At 35.4% G+C, this 16,014-nt stretch overlaps 1 protein-coding gene across 4 annotated transcripts; it reads left to right on the top strand.

Annotated features, from left to right (window-relative positions):
• Positions 1–1,007: 1,007 nt before the first annotated feature.
• LOC105783440 (uncharacterized) lies at positions 1,008–15,565 on the top strand. 4 transcript variants are annotated; one of them, XR_001130075.2, is made up of 4 exons: positions 1,008–1,314; positions 2,070–2,300; positions 13,596–13,709; positions 14,617–15,565. XR_001130075.2 is itself a non-coding variant. In XM_052626942.1 (3 exons), the coding sequence occupies exons 1-3, from the start codon at positions 1,133–1,135 to the stop codon at positions 13,608–13,610; spliced, it is 417 nt and encodes a 138-aa protein (XP_052482902.1). In that variant the 5' UTR covers positions 1,008–1,132; the 3' UTR covers positions 13,611–15,565. The 4 variants fall into 4 exon arrangements, 3 of the variants coding, with proteins under 3 accessions (XP_052482902.1, XP_052482901.1, XP_012464354.1); XM_052626942.1 differs by having other exon boundaries at positions 1,008–1,303; positions 13,596–15,565; XM_052626941.1 differs by having other exon boundaries at positions 1,008–1,309; positions 13,596–15,565.
• The last annotated feature ends 449 nt before the right edge of the window (positions 15,566–16,014 follow it).

The following is a 16,014-nucleotide window of genomic DNA, read 5'->3' as shown; positions in this document are numbered from 1 at the left end:
TTTAGTATCTGCTTATATCATTTTTAAAATTTTGAAAAATATTATATTATTTTTAATTTGATATTTAATTGTTAGTGCAATTGAAATTCTCTCGTTAAATTAGCTTGGCGTGTCATTTTAAAAAAGATTCAATTGATAGCCACAAAATGAAATAAAACAAATGATGTAGTAATAAGTATGAATTTAACAAATGAGTTTGACTTGCATTTTAAATTCGAGAAAATAAAGTGACTAAGTTCTTTAAAATAAAAGTAGAAAACTAAATTTTAAAAGACGAAGGGTAGAGTGATTTAGAATATATTTTAATCTTTATATTTTTATTACTATTTGTAATGAATTTAGATATTGATATTCAAATAGCGGAGTTGGTCATTAAACGGAAATTTAATTAAATTGGATTTAAAATCGACAAGAACACTTAGATTTAATAGAAATGAAAATGAATTAGGATTTTAAATAAAAATTTGTGTAAAAACACTTCAATTCCTCTCAAATTAGGAATTTAGCAAATTGTTCCTCTAAAAAATAAGACCAATTTAATTCTCTTTAAATTCAAAAGTAAGTAACTAAGGACAATTAATCACAAAAAATAATCTTTTTCGTCATTTATACATAAATTTGATTTATATAATAAAAATTAAGTCTTCAATGTGTACATATTTTTATCAAATTGGTCTTGATTTGGAAAAGATATTTGAAAATTTTATAAAATTAAGAAAAAACCTTTTAGTTTCAAATATATATAAATAGTCGAATTGTAAAATCTAATAGTTGAATTTATTATTATACCAATTAAAATTATTTAAAATTAAGAAAAGAAACATTAATGTTATGATTAATTGTCTCACTTTTAAAATTGACTATAATTAGATTGCTTTTAAGTTTTTTCTTAAGAAGGACTAATTTGTTCAATATCAAAATTGAGAGGGACTAAAGAAATAATTTTTGCCAATCTTTTAATCAAATTTTATAAAAATTTACAAATTTCCTACCGCTATTATCCTTAGCCGCACCGGGATGGCGGCGAAGAACAACAGCAACAAAAAAAAGTGAACCGGGCTTTGACATCAGCCCAAAGCTGGTAATGAATGAGAATGTCGGTGAAGATAGCTACTGATTTCAAAGCGCATGAATGGGTTTTTACAAAAGAGAGAAAATGATAGAAGTCCACTTAATTTGTTTGAATGTTGGGGGTTTCAATTCAACGAAAATGAACGCCACTGTTTCTTCACTGGGAAGTTTCTGCTTAAGCCATTACCTATCTACATTGCTGAAGCAATGGACTGCCAATGTTGTTCTTCTGGTATTGGTGAAGTAATTAATTTTCTTACCCAGTTTGAAATTATGTCAAAATTTGTGATGTGGTATTAGTTTAAGGACCTTTGTGGGTTTCTTTGGAAGAGACAATAGGTCCATTGATGAGGGAAATTAGCTTCACTTGATTAAAACCCTTCACATTACTGGATAATTAGATTTTGTTGTGTAAAATGGAAGAACGATTTAAGGAACCCCAGAGAAACAAATTCGTGCCCCTTTTTTTTATGCTTACCATAATTTAAGCCTGACATTCTAGTGAAAAAATAATTTGATTCTTATTTTGATAGATGGTCTCATAGTTGTGTATTTGTATTTGGTGAAGCAGAACACTGGATGCTTGTATATTTGATATCTTCGTTGTACATGTAAAGTCCACTAGGATATACAGATAAATGCTTGTTAATAGTACTATTAAACGTGAGTTCAAGCACACTGATAGAATACATGGTATCTTATCTTAGTCAATCAATGACATATGAGGCTACTAGGGAATGGCTTAGATATATAGATAAATATACGAAGATAAATGCTTGTTAATAGTACAATTAAATTTGGCTAATTGATATTGTCTTAGTTCATCTATGACATATGAGGCTACTAGGGAATGACTTAGAGAATGGTAAAAGCAAAGGGGTAAACTCTTAGAAGAGCTGTTCTACTAGCAATTCTGAAATTGACCTATCATTCATTCATGAAGCAGATTGCTGATGATGAAGTGTTTTCAACTTCATTGACATTTCCATCTTTGGCAGTGTCACAGTGGGAGGATGACGAAGGAGAATAAAATGCTACAATTGCATATGAAAACTCCAACCTCTTCTACATCTTCCTCTTTGGCCTGCACTTGCTTGTCCCTCTCAGGCAATCCTGAGACCATTGGAAATGCTAACAATGGTCTAATTTTCATGATGAAGACCACGTTGCTTTCACCAACTACACTCATTGCTCTCCATGAGAAGAGCTTGGAGTGGAAGGTTTATCTGGTAAATCACTGATTCGATATTTATGTCCTTTCTAGAAGCAAGGTAGTTTGGACTCCATAAATCGTACACAAACCATTTCTGCTAACTTGAGGAAATTGTATCTGTTTGACAGGAAGATACTAGCCATTGTGATGCCAATTTATTGAAACTCTGGTACAAGGAGAGTTGCATAATCTCTTATTTATAGCACTGTTTGAGACCAACTATTCTTAATATTTAATACAAATTTGGAAGGTATTTTCAAATATAGGAGGTATTATCAAATATGGAAGATTTCTAATATGGAAGGTATACCTTCCATATTTGATTATATATTTTATATTTGAAAATACCTTTCAAATTTGTATTAAATGTATAATATATATCTTCCATATTTGATTATATTTTCTATATATGGATTATATTTTCTATATTTGAAAATACATTCCAAATTTGTATTAAATTTATACAAATATGGAAAGTCTATTAAATATAGAAAGCTTATTCAAATATAGAATGTATTAAATACTCAAATATAGAAGGTATATTCATGTATATCTTGATGTTTGAATATTTCCATGCGTGGTAGGTCTATTTGTAGTAAATAATTGGTCTCAAACAGCTTTACAAATACAAGATTGTGCTACTCTCCTTGTATCACATTTCTAGTCAATTGACTTTCATATATGGATTTTTATGTGAAGATGCATGAATTAACTATTCAAATATCAGGATATACATAAATATACTTTCTATATTTGAATATTTAATACTAGTATCTTTACATAAAAATCATATAAGCATAGCATAAAAACAAATCATATAAAAGACATTTAGGAATACAGCAAAGTTTCCATTCATAGAAGATGTATTAATACCTAAAACACTGCATTTGTACCCAAAAGATAGAAAAGCATGGATAAAATGCTTGGTCTGTCTTTTAAGGCAACTTGTTCTGTATGTCTATTTTCTTTTATGCCTAATATGGTATGTCTATAATGATTCGTATGCACACCAAATAGGCATATAACACCTTTAAACATAAAATTGCAAGTCATAAATTAGATATTAGCTGGTGTAGACGAACTCTAGTCTGCTTGGAACTATCCTGTGTGCTAATTTCAATTTATCTGGTCTAAGTAGATGGGGGCATTGTTCGGTTCCCTATCCGAGCACGTCAGCATTTTTTAATCCTTGCATAATTACTTTTCCTACATAATATAAATATATTTCTGTTTGTTTTACTACCAGTCTAGAGAATAGGACCCATAGGGAGGGGAAACAAATTATTATGGTAAAAACACCTTTATGGTCCCTCTCAATAAAATTAGAGCAATTTAATCCCTATCAATTTCGAAAGTGAGCAACTAAGGACAATTAATAATGATGTTAATGTTTTTTGCCAATCATACATAACTTTTATATGTATAATAACAAATTTAGCCCCCAATGTTTGTTATTATGCATAAATGTTAGAATCTATAAATGTTGTGCGTTAAATTTATTAATTAAGATCAAATTAACAGAATGCATAAATTTTGAGGGTTAAATTTGCTATTATGTCAATAAAAATATATACAATTGACGAAAAATATTAACATTGTGATTAATTGTCCTTAATTGCTCATTTTTTAAATTGACAGAGATTAAATTGCTCTGATTTTTTAGAGGGACCAAATTACTCAATATCGAAATTGAGAGGGATCAAAGAGGACTTTCTACCAATTACTTCTCTTTGGTTTTGGAGTTAAATGGACACCCTGAAAACTTATGTGTAAAGTTTGAAATCCTAATGCTAACATCAAAGACAACACTTTATCCCAATTCAACAAGAACTTTCTCCATTCATATTTTACACCAAATTCAAGCAAGTGAAGGACAATAATAGTTTATTACTTTCAAGAAATCTATTAGAAATGGCATAAGTCTAGTTTCCATTATTTCGAGGTATCAAAGAATTAGTTAAATGCATAATCTAATTGGTAATAACACTATCATCATTTGACAATCTGGTTGACTGAGAATTGTTTTCTGGGGAATTCTATGAATCAATTCTAGCAGTGTGTGCAAAAAGAACTGATACTAGGAACTAGTAGAGGGTTAGAGGCAGAGGTTCAACCAGAATGTACTTAGAGATAGAAAAAACACGAAGAATATGTATTCTAATTCTCTATAAATGACATGACCAGATTTTTATGTGTTGTTACCACTAACCAATCAAGTTAAGCATAGGCATGAATACATTTTTTCTTATGTTGTCTCGCTTTCTATGTTTTTGTGTTATTTTAATTTTAAAACAAGAAAAACAAAAAGAGACTCGGAGCTACGAACGAGAATGCTTTTGAATGGCCATTTTCATGAAAGGAAGATCCAATTTAGTACCTCTTATATATTGTTGATATGCTTTAGTTTAGTAAACTAGGTGGAGCTTGATAGAAAAATAAGTTAGCTTTACTGACCTTGTTGGATTCAGTAACTTTATGAGCAGAGCTGATCTGCTTAAATTCGGGATTATGCAGCCCAATCTTTGTGGTATTTTCTCATTTGCCTGCGCTAGAACCCATAGGTGCACAAGTGCAAAATTTCTTGAGAAGTAAGAACTCCGGCCGACAAATAACACCTGCCAAAATTCTTATTTATAGTCGGTCATAACATTTATGGAAAGCTGCATCTGTGGATTGTGTTAACACGTCGACACTACGAAATCTTCAATCCACGTGTAATTGTTTAGTTTACATATTGAAATGATTTATATGGTCTAGGTAAGTGGTAGAATAATTTAGGTAGTCGCTCTTTTTTGCACCATAAGTTATTACTCTCACTAATTACACTTTTATTATTATACTTATAGATAAAAGTGTTACTTGGGCCTTGCATATTATTTGTGCATACTACGTAGGCACTACCATGATGCATTAAGTGTCATGACAAAGTTATCTGTGCGTTGTCAGGTTTGACTGACTATTTGCTCATGTTTTTTGCTTTTCTATTTAAATTAGTTACTTCAAATAGAAATTGCTATGCCATGCTTTCCTTCCTGCAATAGCTTTTAATAGAATATATTGTTGAATCAAATGTTGGACTATGGAGTTATTGGAATCCAAGGCATTTTAACCTTACTTTATTTGAAACCAATACTGTAGAAATTTGTTGCACAATCTAATACTAGGTCTAAAGATGTCCAATTTATCATAATTGAGCATACATATGTTGATATGGACATATGATTTTCTTTTTCAAAAACTTGCTAATTGCTGACTTCATGATGTTAGCATATGAAGCAGCTTCCACCCATTTAGTGAAATAGTCAATAACCAAAAAAATAAAACGGTGCCAATTAGAAGCCTTTGGCGATATTGGCCCGATGACATCCATCCCCCACATGGAGAAAGGCCATGGAGAAGTTATAATGTGAAGAGGTGAAGGAGGTGCGTGCATTTTGTTGCCATAAATTTGTCATTTATGACACTTTTTGGCATAATTAATGCAATCACCTTCCATGGTGAACTAATAATATCCGAATCTCATAATCTGTCTGCCCATTATGAAGTAGTTGGCATGCGTTCCACAAATACTTTCATGGACTTCTTTCAAGATTTGCTTGGCCTCCACAACATCCACGCATCTCAACAATACTTCATCATTTCCTCTCTTATAAAAAATATCTCCATCTAAGACATAATCAATGGCCAGTCTCCTTAATGTCCTCTTATCATTTTCCGTCGCATGGTCGGGGTACTCACAATTCTTGACATATTGCAGTATGTCTTGATACCATGGATGATCATCGTTTTTCTCTTCCTCAATCTGCCTTGATTTTCCTCTCCATGTTTCCACTTATCACGTTTATCCCCTTATCAGCATGGTTAGGTAATGGATTTTCCACACTGGGCGAATCATCGAACTTCACAATGCCCATGCTGATCAGCCTTTCAACCAACTTTTTGAAGGCTGCGTAATTTTCTATTGAATGCCCCGTAATCCCCGCCTGATAGTTGTATTGTGCATTCGCGTCGTACCATTTGGGGTACGGAGGTTGCAGGGGTTTTAAGTACAAAGGGGAAACAATATGTGCATTAAACAAACTTTGATACAACTCCCGGTACAGTATTGGAATGGGCGTGAACTGAGACTTTTCAGTGTTTTGTCTTATGCTGGATTTCTGTCTTGATGAACCTTGTTAATTAGTAGCCACCTATCTTGGTTGGTTCACCGTGATCGATTTTGAGTAACCCTTGTTATAGGTGCTCATGTTGTTCACCTCATTCTCTTTTTTCTTCGGAGCCGACCTTCGGTTACTTTCTCCAGCCTTAGTCTCCTCACTCCTTATGGCGTTTTCAATCATTTCTCCATTCATAACTATGTTAGGAAAGTTTTTTGTTGATAGGTGCTCATGTTGTTCACCTCATTCTCCTTTTTCTTCGGAGCCGACCTTCGGTTACTTTCTTCAGCCTCGATCTCCCCACTCCTTATGGCATTTTCAATCATTTCTCCATTCATAATTATGTCAGGAAAGCTTTTCGTGACACTTCCCAACATATGTGTGATAAATGGTGCCTTCAGTGTGTTAATAAAGAGTATTGTCATCTCTTTTTCCAGGAGCGGGGGCTGGACTTGAACGGCAACCTCCCTCCACCTTTGCGCGTATTGCTTAAAACTTTCATTAGGCTTCTTCTCCATATTTTGCAGGGTGATTCTATCAGGTATCATATCTGCTACATGACTGTATTGCTTCATAAATGCTTGTGCTAAGTCCCTCCATTAACTAATCTTGGTACGGCTTAATTGATTGTACCATTTAGATGCTGCCCTTGTAAGGTTATCTTGAAAGTAATGTATAAGCAGTTGGTTGTTGTTAACGTATCCAATCATACGCCTACAAAACATGGTAATATGAGTTTCAGGGCAACTAGTCTCATTGTATTTCTAAAATTCTGACATTTTAAACTTATAAGGGAGTACCAAATTCGGGATCAAACCCAAATTTCTAGCATCAATCCCTGGTAATTCTCACTACTTTCCATAGCCTTGAATTTTTCTTCGAGCTATTTACATCTTTCCTCCAGTTGTTTTGGCAATTCTTATTTTGTCTTCTCATTTTCAGCCATTTCGTTGAAATCGGGTATGATGGGAGTGGTAGGGTTTCTCTGGGATGAGGACCTAATTCAGCTTGAAAATTCATTGGCATTGAGGTACCAGCCTAAACTGCTGAGGCCTGATTGTGACAGGAGATTTGCGTGGGTGCACATCGGCTTGGGGTTGTACATGTGGAGGAGTAAAGCCTAGAGGGTAGAGGGGTCCATCATTATCTCCTTCTTCAGCATTAACTATGGGGTCATTTCCTTTGTCGTTTCCCTCGGCCAACAGCTGTGTTAATTAAGTCATCATGTTCTTCTGGGACTCCAGTATTTTTTTCATCATATCTTGTTGAATTTTTTCTAACCGCTCCTGCATTTGGTCTTGCCTCTCATTTTGGAGCTGTTTGAGCCTTTCCAATTTTTGATCCATGTTTTTCGATTTTGCCCGAGTACCGTAAGGGTGTTGGTTTTCCAGATTAACTGAAATAATTTTATTTAATTAGGGTCTTTTAATGGTTGCTAATGCATATGTTGCGATGAAATGAATGCAAAAATGCGTTAATTCTAATTTAATTTCATTTTGAAAACTTTACTAGAAAACAAACTTTTTTACATAAGATGGATTACAGATACGACTTAGCCCTAATGCTCAGAACTCTAATCCTCGATTTGATTCCAACTCATACTTCACGCTCAGCGTATCAGCTTGCACTGCCAAAGTCTGCAGGTGATTAGCTACCTCTCAAATTTAAACCACGGCTTCTCCCATAATATGATCTCTATTTCTAACTTGGTTCTGAAAATAGTGAAGCTGCTCATTCTAACGATCTTCGTTAGCTTCTAGGTACTCAATCCGGATCTAACAATTTTGCAATGTCGTTTCTAACTCTTCTATTCTTTCTTTCATTTCTTTAATTTTCCTCAAGCTTGCTCTAAATTTCATTATAGAATTCCAATTTCGATACCGATGGAGAGATCCTTCTAACTCAGACACTCTATCCTTTAGTTCGTCTTTTTTCTTTCGGTTCTCTGCCAAACTCTTCTCTAGAGCCTCATTTCGTGCCTGGACCTCTTGGAATTTCCTTTCCCATCTATCAGCCTTGTTCTTTTCTTTTTGAATCTCTTCATGCCACAGCTCTAAATTTTTTCCCAACCCGACAGTTCTCATTGATTAGCGTAGCTTCTTATAATCTGTCTTCAAGCTATCTAGATCCTCTTCAGCTTTAGTTTTCCCTTTTCTTAGTCTTTCTGCCTCGAGTTTTTGAACATCCGCATCTAATCTCAAGTTCATCTTTTCTTCCATTTGCTCTATCTTCTTTTCTAATTCTGTATTTCTCCTTTCAAAATCTTGCTTTATGATTTCTAATTCAGAAAGGACGACTCATAAATATTCCTTTATTGACTGACTGTTTTCGTGACTTTGCTTGGGGATATTATCATTGATTATATTAACCCACCATTCATTATACTTAGGAGTTGTCATTGGACTCATGGCTAATCTCTTCATTCGAAGAGTCTGGTTTTATGCATTGAACATTTCCTAAATTCTCTTTTTGTAACCATCACCTTTGTATGAGAATTTACACTCGGCTAGTCCATGGGTTGCGGGTATAAGCTGCTTTGACCTATACTGCCTAAGCACTAGCAGCGAGGCATAACCAACAACTTCCCAAATTTTCAGTAGGGGAACCCAGTCAAAATCGCGCATCGATACAAAATTTCATTCGGAAGCAACCACGGGGCTCTCCATTCGACATCCTCTTCATGTAGATTCTGAAGAATTGTCATTCACTTCTCCTCCGAGATGTCATCCCTCCTCGGTGTAGCTACTATTTCTTTCAGTGGCGAATAATTTTCGGAGAAGACCCGATACGAAACCTTATCAACCTTCCAGAAGTGACTGTGGAACTATGTGAGTAAAAGCTGCGCACATCCGATGAATCTACCCTCATCCGCTCTGCGACAAGCATTTAGCGACCTGAATGTTTCTACCAAAATCGCTGGGACTGGTGTAACCCCTGTCGAGCCGATCAAACAAATCAGTGACTGTCTCATCGTGTCCCAAAGCCTTGGGGAAGACAACTAAGCCGTATATACTCAAAGCAAAGACATCTATCCTCTTTTTCGTATTTGGGTGTGCTAGAATTACATCTTTCAAATTCTTCTAAGGAATGCACTTGCTATCCTCCTTCTGTTTGATTCAAGCTGCAACTCACTACTCACTCATCCTGGTTATATTCATCAACTTCTTCAAAAAGATCGGTACATTTACAGCTCTCGAGTAAACTCTGTCGACTTAAATTTTTGAACACCGAAGTAAAGCCATTCGGTTCATTCCGGGGATTTGCCTTATCTGCTTGATATGGAGGTAGACAAGCATCTATTTCAGGCTCTCACAAAATTTTGGAACCCTACTTACAGTTGTTTCACGTTCGGGAAGGTTGACTTAGTGCCTACGGCAGAGGAATACATGGCTTTACTTCGGTGTTCAAAAATTTAAGTCGATAGAGTTTACTCGAGAACTGTAAATGTACCGACCTTTTTGAAGAAGTTGATTAACATAACTGGGATAAGTGAGCAGTGGGTTGCAGCTCGAATCAAACAGAAGGGGGATAGGAAGTGCATTCCTTAGAAGAATTTGAAAGATATAATTCTAGCACACCTAAATACGAAGAAGAGGGTAGATGTCTTTGCTTTGAGTATATACGGCTTAGTTGTCTTCCCCAAGGCTTTGGGACACGTTGATGAGGCAGTCACTGTTTGATCGGCTTGACAAAGGGTTACACCAGTCCCAGCGATTTTAGCAGAAACATTCAGGTCATTAAATGCTTTTCGGAGAGCGGGTGAGGATAGATTCATCGGATGTGCCCAACTTTTAATCGCATGGTTCCACAATCACTTTTGGAAGGTTGATAAGGTTTCGTATCGAGTCTTCTCCGAAAATTATTCGCCACTGAACTAGATAGTAGCTACACCGATGAGAGATGACATATCGAAGAAAAAGTGGATGGCAATTCTTCAGAATCTGCGTGAAGAGGATGTCAAATGGAGAGCCCCGTGGTTGTTTTCGGATGAGATTTTGTATTGATGCGGCAATTTTGATTGGGTTCCCTTGCTGGGAATTTAGGGAGCTGTTGGTTATGCCCCGTTGTTAGTGCTTAGGCAATATAGGTCAAGGCAGTTTATCCCGCAACTCATGGACCAGTCGAGTGTAAATTCTCATACAAAGGTGATGGTTACAGAAAGAGAATTTGAAAAATATCTAATGCATAGAACCAGACTCGTCGGATGAAGAGATTAGCCGTGGGTCCAATGACAACTCCTGAGTATAATGAATGGTGGGTTAAAATAATCAATGATAATATCCCCGAGCAAAGTCACAAAAAGAGTCAGTCGATAAAGGAATATTTACGAGTCGTCCCTTCTGAACTAGAAATCATAAACCAAGATTTTGAAAGGAGAAATACAAAATTAGAAAAGAAGATAAAGCAAATAGAAAAAGAAAAGATAAACTTGAGATTAGATGCGGATGTTTAGAAACTCAAGGCAGAAAGATTAAGAAAAGAGAAAACTAAAGTCAAAGAGGATCTAGATAGCTTGAAGACAGATTATAAGAAGCTGTGCTTATCAATGAGAACTGCCGGGTTGGGAAAAACTTCGTAGCTGTGGCGTGAAGAGATTCAAGAAGAAAAGAACAAGGCCGATAGATGGGAAAGGAAATTCTAAGAGGTCCAAGCACGAAATGAGGCCCTAGGGAAGAGTTTATCAGAGGAAAAAGGCGAACTAAAGGATAGAGTGGCTGAGTTAGAAGGATCTCTCCATCGGTATCGAAATCAGAATTTTGTAATGGAATTGAGAGCAAGCTTGAGGAAAATTGAAGGAATGAAAGAAATAATAGAATAATTAGAAACGAAATTGCAAAATTGTGAGATCCGGATCGAGTACCTGGAAGCTAACGAAGATTGTCAGAATGAGCAGTTTCATTATTTTCAGAACCAAGTTAGAAATAAAGATCAAATTATGGGAGATGTCGTAGTTCAAATTCGAGAGGTAGCTGATCACCTGCAGACTTTGGCAGTGCAAGCCGATACGCTGAGCGTGAAGTATGAGTTGGAATCAAATCGGGGACAAGAGTTAGCCTCGTTACTTAAGAAGATTAGAGTTCTGAGCATTAGAGCTAAGCCGTATCTGTAATCTATCTTATGTAAAGAAGTTTATTTTCTAGTAAAGTTTTCAAAATGAAATTGAATTAGAATTGACGCCTTTTTGCATTCCTTTCATCGCATCATATGCATTAGCGACCATTAAAAGACCCTAATTAAATAAAATTATTTCAGTTAATCTGAAAAACCGACACCCTTACGGTACTCGGGCAAAATCGAAAAACATGGATAAAAAATTGGAAAGGCTCAAACAATTTCAAAAGGAGATGCAAGACCAAATGCAGGAGCGGTTAGAAAAAATTCAGCAAAATATGATGGAAAAAATACTGGAGTCCCAGGAGAATATGATGACTCAATTAACACAGCTGTTGGCCGGGGAAAACGAAAAGGAAATGACCCCATGGTTAATGCTGAAGAAGGAGACCCTTCAGGCTTTACTTCTCCACATGTACAGACCCCAAGCCGATGTGCACCCACGCAGATTCCCTGTCATAATCAGGCCTCAGCAGTTTCAGGCTGGTACCTCAATGCCAATGAATTTCCAAGCCGGATTAGGTCATCATCCCAGAGAAACCCCTACCAATCCTATCATACTCGATTTCAATGAAGTGGCTGAAAATGAGAAAACAAAGGAAGAATTGCCAAAACAGCTGGAGGAAAGATGTAAATGGCTCGAAGAAAAATTCAAGGCTATGGAAAGTAATGAGAATTACCAGGGATTTATGCTAAAAATTTGAGTTTGGTCCCGGATTTGGTACTCTCTAATAAGTTCAAAATGCTGGAATTTGAGAAATACAATGAGACCAGTTGCCCTGAAGCTCATATTACCATGTTTTGTAGGCGTATGATTGGATACGTTAACAACAACCAACTGCTTATACATTACTTCCAAGATAGCCTTACAAGGGCAGCATCTAAGTGGTACAATCAATTAAGCCGTACCAAGATTAGTTGATGGAGGGACTTAGCACAAGCATTTATGAAGCAATACAGTCATGTAGCAGATATGATCCCTGATAGAATCACCCTGCAAAATATGGAGAAGAAGCTAATGAAAGTTTTAAGCAATACGCACAAAGGTGGATGGAGGTTGCCGTTCAAGTTCAGTCTCCGCTCCTGGAAAGAGAGATGACAATACTCTTTATTAACACACTGAAGGCACCATTTATCACACATATGTTGGGAAGTGTCACGAAAAGCTTTCCTGACATAATTATGAATGGAGAAATGATTGAAAATGCCATAAGGAGTGGGGAGATCGAGGCTGAAGAAAGTAACCGAAGGTTGGCTCCGAAGAAAAAGGAGAATGAGGTGAACAACATGAGCACCTATCAACGAGGGTGCTAATCCTTCATCGTGCGTAATCGACTCCCGAACCCGTCTTTCTAAATTTCGTAGACCAAAAAAGCGTTGTTTTAATAAATCGAACCAATTATTAAAAATAACCATTTTCTGAGGTGGCCTGGTCACACCGTTTTCATTTTTGGAAACCCATATTCAAAACCTAAGTTGACCCCGTTTTTACAAAAAAATGGTGTCAACAACTATGTCTAAAGAGGTTCAATTTATCATAATTGAGCCTACATATGTTGATATGGACGTGCACGGAACAGGATCGTAAGTTTTTCCAAGTCACGGATTTGGCCTAAGGCTCTAGACGAATAAAGGAAAACTTGGAGTTTGACACAACTTGAAATACTAAAAAAATCCAAGTCAGATTTAAGAATTAAAAAAGGCAGCAATTAAAACAAGTGATAAAAGATAGAAAAAGAATAAGGAATCCAAATTAACTATTAAAAATAATTAAATTAGATCAAAACAGAATAACAAAGAAATGAAACAAGATAGATTGAAAGTGGCGTGTAGAAGTCCTAAGGAGCCTTGGAAACCAGATGAATGCAGAACCCCCTTCAAACGACTCTAATTTTCCCTCATAGAAATAAAACTTGACAAAAAAACACTTGAAGATAATTCCATAATCTGAAAAGATTGTTAAAACTCTTTTAAAAGAATGTTAGGTTTAATTCTACAAAAAAAAAAAACCCTGTTTGATGTTGGCCATTCTTTATTCACAGGGAAGTTTCCAGTGAAGCCTTGCTAGACAGTTGTGTCATTACGAAGTATCTACATTGACATCAGTTGGCTAACCATGGACAGCTAGTGTTGATCATATGATCTTCCTAAATCAAGTAATCTTCTTATCCTATTTGAAATTGTGTACCAAATAACTTAACTAAAAAGCTGGAGGAAAAGTATCTTAACATACAAGTTATCATCATCTACTGAGTTGGTCTTGGTTTATGGCATAATATATTGAATTCTTTTGAGTTGATTAATGCTGTTGTATCTTTATTTTGGTTTACCTTTTTCTGGTTTAAAATTTTTGATGTGCTACTATGCATACCTTTGTGATTCTTTTTGGAAGAGATAATAGCTCCATTGACCTTGATAAGAGAGAATTAGATTCATTTATTATCCCTTTACTTGACTTGATAATAAGACATTGAATGTAAAGTGGGAAAGCAATTTGAGTTCAAGGAAACCCAAAGAAGACTTGTTGTCAATTCCTTTTTGTACATAATGTTTTTGCATAAAGAACTGATTTGTCCACTATAATATGGTTTTGCTAAAAACAACATAAATGGTCTGGAATTGTTTGTATTGAGTGCAATGGCTTCTACAAAGTTGTTTGTAACTTTATCAGACAACCCAAATTATCATCTTGGACTGGATTTTTTAACAAATTTCATGCCCCTTTTCTTGCCTTCTTTTTTTTTTTTTTTGCGTACCATATTATTAGACTGTCATTCAAGTAGAAAAAGGATTTGATTCTATTTTATAAATGTTCTCACATTTGTGGTTCCACGATTTTGCGAAGCAGAATATTCAATGCTTGGATATTTGTTGAATTTATTTGGTTACATATTTTCTTCAATGATTCAAATATTTGTAAAGTCCCTTCGTCGACGATATGACATCTTAGTTCATCAATGACATATAAGGCTACTAGGGAATGACTGAGAGAATGTTAAAGACAAAAGCTAAACTCCTGGAGGAGCTGTTTTATGGTATCTGATCCATCATTCTTTCATGAAGCAACTTGGTGAAGCTGTGAACGTATTGTCACCTTCATTGACGTTTCAATCTCGACTGCAGAAGATCAAGAAAAATATGCTATAGCTAGCCTCTTCCACGTCTTCCTCTTTGACCTTTACATGGTAGCCTTCACCATGTAATTCTGGGTTTATTGGGAACAGTAGCAATGGTCTTGTTTTCGTGATGAAGCTAACATGCCTTCGCTGACTAAACTCATTGTTCTCCATTAGAAATGCTTGGGGTGGTAGGTTTATCTGGTAAATCATTGATCTGATATTGATGTCATTTCAAGAAGTGATGCCGTATCTTGGACTCCATAAATTGTACCCTGAATCATTTCTACTATCTTGAGGAAATAATATCTGTATAACAGGAAGAAACTGGTTATTTTGATGCCAATTGACTAGAACTTTGATACAAGAAGAGCAGAACAATGTCTTACTTATAAATAAGGCCGTCTGAAACCAACTATTTCATGATTGTATCAATTTTCAGTTAGAAATGAACTGTTAATTTAGCATAAATAAATTTTCCATACATGGATTCTTAAGTAAATATGCAAGTATTAAATATTCAAATATCACACAAGAATCCATTTTTGGAAGATTTATTTATGTTGTATTAACAGTTCATTTCTAGCTGAAAATCGATGCAATCATGAAATAGTTGGTCTCAAAAAGCCCTATAAATAAGAGATTGTGCTGCTCTCCTTGTATCTATGTTCTTATCAGATGGCATCACAATGGCCAATTTCTTCCTGCCATACAGATACTATTTCCCCAAGGTGGATGTAGCGAAGAAATAGTTGATCTCAAGCAACCTTATAAATAAGAGATTGTGTTGCTCTCCTTGTATCGAATTTCCATTCAATTGGCATCACAATATTTGGATATTTAATAGCTGCATCTTTAAATAAAAATTCATATATGGAAAATATATTTGCTCCAAATTAACTGCCTTTTCTGACAGATAGTGCATTCACTGTATCCTAATATTTAAATTCTGACAGGAATATGCCAAAAACACTGCATTTTGTGACCCAAAAGGTAAGAAAAGCATGTGTAGTACGCATGGTCTGTCTTTTAAGGCAACTTGTGGTGTATGTCTATTTCTTTTATGCCAAGTATGGTATGTCTATAATGATTCATATTACCTGCCATATAGTCATATAACACCAAAACCATTTGTGTATTGCGTACCATACTTATGATGGTATAAACATAAAATGGTAAGTCATAAATTAGATATTAGCTGGCATAGACCAACTCCAGTCTGGTTTGAACAATCCTGTGTGCTAATTTCAATTTATCTGGTCTGAGCAGGTGGGAACATTATTCAGTTCCCTATCTGAGTCTCAAAAACTTAATTTATGCTGCACTTCGGTTTGAAATGGACACT

Source organism: Gossypium raimondii, chromosome 13 (genome assembly GCF_025698545.1).
Source record: "Gossypium raimondii isolate GPD5lz chromosome 13, ASM2569854v1, whole genome shotgun sequence".
In the NCBI taxonomy this organism is placed as follows: Eukaryota; Viridiplantae; Streptophyta; class Magnoliopsida; order Malvales; family Malvaceae; genus Gossypium; species Gossypium raimondii.
This window is presented reverse-complemented; position numbering and strand designations above follow the sequence as displayed.

Excerpts from the sequence above, each read along its gene's own strand:
- LOC105783440 (XM_012608900.2), top strand. The coding sequence starts at position 1,129 with ATGAATGGGTTTTTACAAAAGAGAGAAAATGATAGAAGTCCACTTAAT. Across the intron at positions 1,315-2,069 it reads GTTCTTCTGGTATTGGTGAA|TGTCACAGTGGGAGGATGAC; the intron begins GTAATTAATTTT and ends CATCTTTGGCAG.